The 2619-nt window shown below is 45.8% G+C and overlaps 1 protein-coding gene across 1 annotated transcript; it reads left to right on the top strand.

Annotated features, from left to right (window-relative positions):
• Nucleotides 1–844: 844 nt before the first annotated feature.
• LOC138874034 (uncharacterized) lies at nucleotides 845–1422 on the top strand. The gene is made up of 2 exons (XM_070152536.1): nucleotides 845–1063; nucleotides 1180–1422. Exons 1-2 carry the CDS (start codon nucleotides 845–847, stop codon nucleotides 1420–1422), a joined length of 462 nt encoding a protein of 153 aa, XP_070008637.1.
• Nucleotides 1423–2619: the final 1197 nt, after the last annotated feature.

Genomic DNA, 2619 nt, shown 5'->3' with positions numbered 1-2619 from the left:
CCCTTTTTTTCGCTCATTTGCTATGAGTGGGCCTCACCAGTGGTAGCGATGATATCCCCTCCTGCCTTTATTTGGCTTTGTTGTGTTCTGTGTGTATTTCAGGTTAGGGCTTGTGGCTATTAGAGGAGAATGAAACGTGTGCGTGCAAACATTAAAGAACAACCCGAGCGAGTGTCAGCAAGGGGCAGTGGGAGTTGGACGCGAACGTGCTAGGTGGCTGCAACATCTTCGTATATACCGAGAAAATTCCCAGGTTCTACTAGCGAGAGTTGGTACCTCCCGTTTTTATGTTTATCTCTATTGTGTTACTTAAATAAATTGTTGTCATCTTTCTTCGTATTAGTTATTCACCGTATTAGTGTTCCTGTAGTTGCAACTTGTTTTTTTTCCCTAGTTGGGTCCGTTGCCTTGTGTGTGTTAGTGATTCCTTTAGTTTGTCGTAGGTATAGTGGCTGTGGTTTGGGATGGTTGAGTGAGGTCATGTCCTCGGGAGGAGTGTGTTGTGAGGAGTGGGGCAGGGTGTGAGGTAGGGCCGGGGTTAGCGGGCGGGATGGGAGGCAATAGAGGTAAAAGGAACAAGGGTGTCTATAGGTTGAGAATTGGGTCATGGAACGTAGGTATATTGACGGGTAAGTCTATAGAGTTGGCGAAGATCCTCCAGAAGAGGAGGGTCAATATAGCTTGTGTTCAGGAGACAAGGTGGGTAGGGTCGAGGGCAAGGGACACAAACGGGTATAAACTTTGGTACTCAGGAGTCCAGAGAGGTAAGAATGGAGTGGGTATCTTGGTGGATAAAGAACTTAGAGATTCTGTGGTTGAGGTTAGATGAGTGAATGATAGATTGATGGCAATTAAGTTGGTGGTTTGTGAGTACACTCTAAATGTTGTTAGCACCTATGTTTCGCATGCGGGCCTAGATGAGGAGGTTAAACAGTGCTTCTGGGAGGGATTAGATGAGATTGTGCGCCAAGTTCCGCCTGCTGAGAAGCTATTCATAGGAGTTGATTTCAATAGTCATATTGGGTCAATCTCTGGTGGTTATGGCGAATGCATGGAGGCTTTGGTTTTGGGGAGAGGAACGGGGGAGGCACCTCGCTTTTGGACTTTGCTAAGGCATTTGGGTTGGTAATTGCGAACTCTAGCTTTCCAAAAAGGGATGAGCATTTGGTTACTTTTTAGAATGCAATGGCGAAGACTCAGATTGATTATCTCCTCCTCATGAGGTATGATAGAGGGATGTGTAAGGATTGCAAGGTGATTCCGGACGAGTTACTCGCGACGCAGTATAGGCTCTTGGTAATGGATGTGGGTATTATGTTAAAGAGGAGGAAAAGGTCTGCTCGAGGAAGACCAAGAATCAAGTGGGGAGCCTTAACTAAGGATAAAGCCCAAGATCTGGAGGGGCGGTTGTCGGCTATGTGAGCCTGGAGGAGCAGTGGCGACGCGAGCTATAGGTGGTCCGTGATAGCAGACTATATAAGGGAGGCTGGGAGAGAGGTGTTAGGGGTCGCGACGGGCGACTATGGTGGGCACAAAGGAGATTGGTGGTGGAATGAAATGGTCCTAGGTAAAGTGGAAGCTAAGAAGGCAGTGTACCTATAGTTAGTGGGGAGCATAGGTGAGGAGAAGAGGCGAGCGTGCATGGAGAGGTATAAAGTAGCCAAGAAGGAAGCTAAGTTGGCGATCACATAGGCTAAGACCACAACGTATGGTCGTATGTATGAGGAACTGGGGGAAAAAGGCGGGGAGAAGAAGTTATTCCAGCTAGCTAAGTTGAGGGAGAGGAAGGCTCGGGATTTGGACCAAGTGAGATGCATTAAGGACAAAGATGGTAGAGTATTGATGGAAAATGCCCAGATTAAGAGGAGATGGCAGACTTACTTTCAGAAACTCCTGAACGAAGAAGGGGATCAGGTTATTGCGCTAGACGATTTTGAGCATTCCGAGAGTCACTGTGACTCTAGGTGCTGCAGACGTATCATGGTTGAGGAAGTTGTAGGAGCTCTGTATAAGATAAGTAGGGGTAAAGCAACCGGACCAGATGAGATTCCTGTGGAATTTTGGAAGTGTGTTGGGAGAGCAGGTTTAGAGTGGTTGAATGGGTTGTTTAATGTTATTTTTAAGGAGAAGAAGATGTCAGATGAGTGGAGGTGGAGTACGATAGTTCCATTATATAAAAACAAAGGTGATATCCAGAGTTGTAACAATTATAGGGGTATCAATTTACTGAGTCATACCATGAAAGTATGGGAGAAGGTGGTTGAAGAGAGGGTGAGGATGATAGTGTTTGTATCCGATAACCAATTCGGGTTCATGCCGGGTCGTTCAACCACAGAAGCTATACACCTTATTAGGCGGTTGGTGGAACTGTACAGAGAGAAAGAAGGATCTGCACATGTGATAAGTTAGGATTTTAAAGTGTTTATGTCCCTACTTGCCTATGCGTTGAGTATAAATTGATACAAAAACAGTCCCAAAATACTCACAAGTTGTGCTTGATTGCAGGGTTGATTGACAAAGTGATGAAATGTCAAAGATCGGCTCAAAAAGGAGTGAAACCTGCTCAAGTATCAAAGACCAAGAGAAGAGAAGAAAAAGGGGCCTAGTGGGTTCAGAGAC

This window comes from Nicotiana sylvestris, chromosome 7 (genome assembly GCF_000393655.2).
Source record: "Nicotiana sylvestris chromosome 7, ASM39365v2, whole genome shotgun sequence".
Lineage (NCBI taxonomy): Eukaryota > Viridiplantae > Streptophyta > Magnoliopsida > Solanales > Solanaceae > Nicotiana > Nicotiana sylvestris.
The sequence above is the reverse complement of the archived record's forward strand: the minus strand, read 5'-3'. Positions and strand labels throughout refer to the sequence as shown.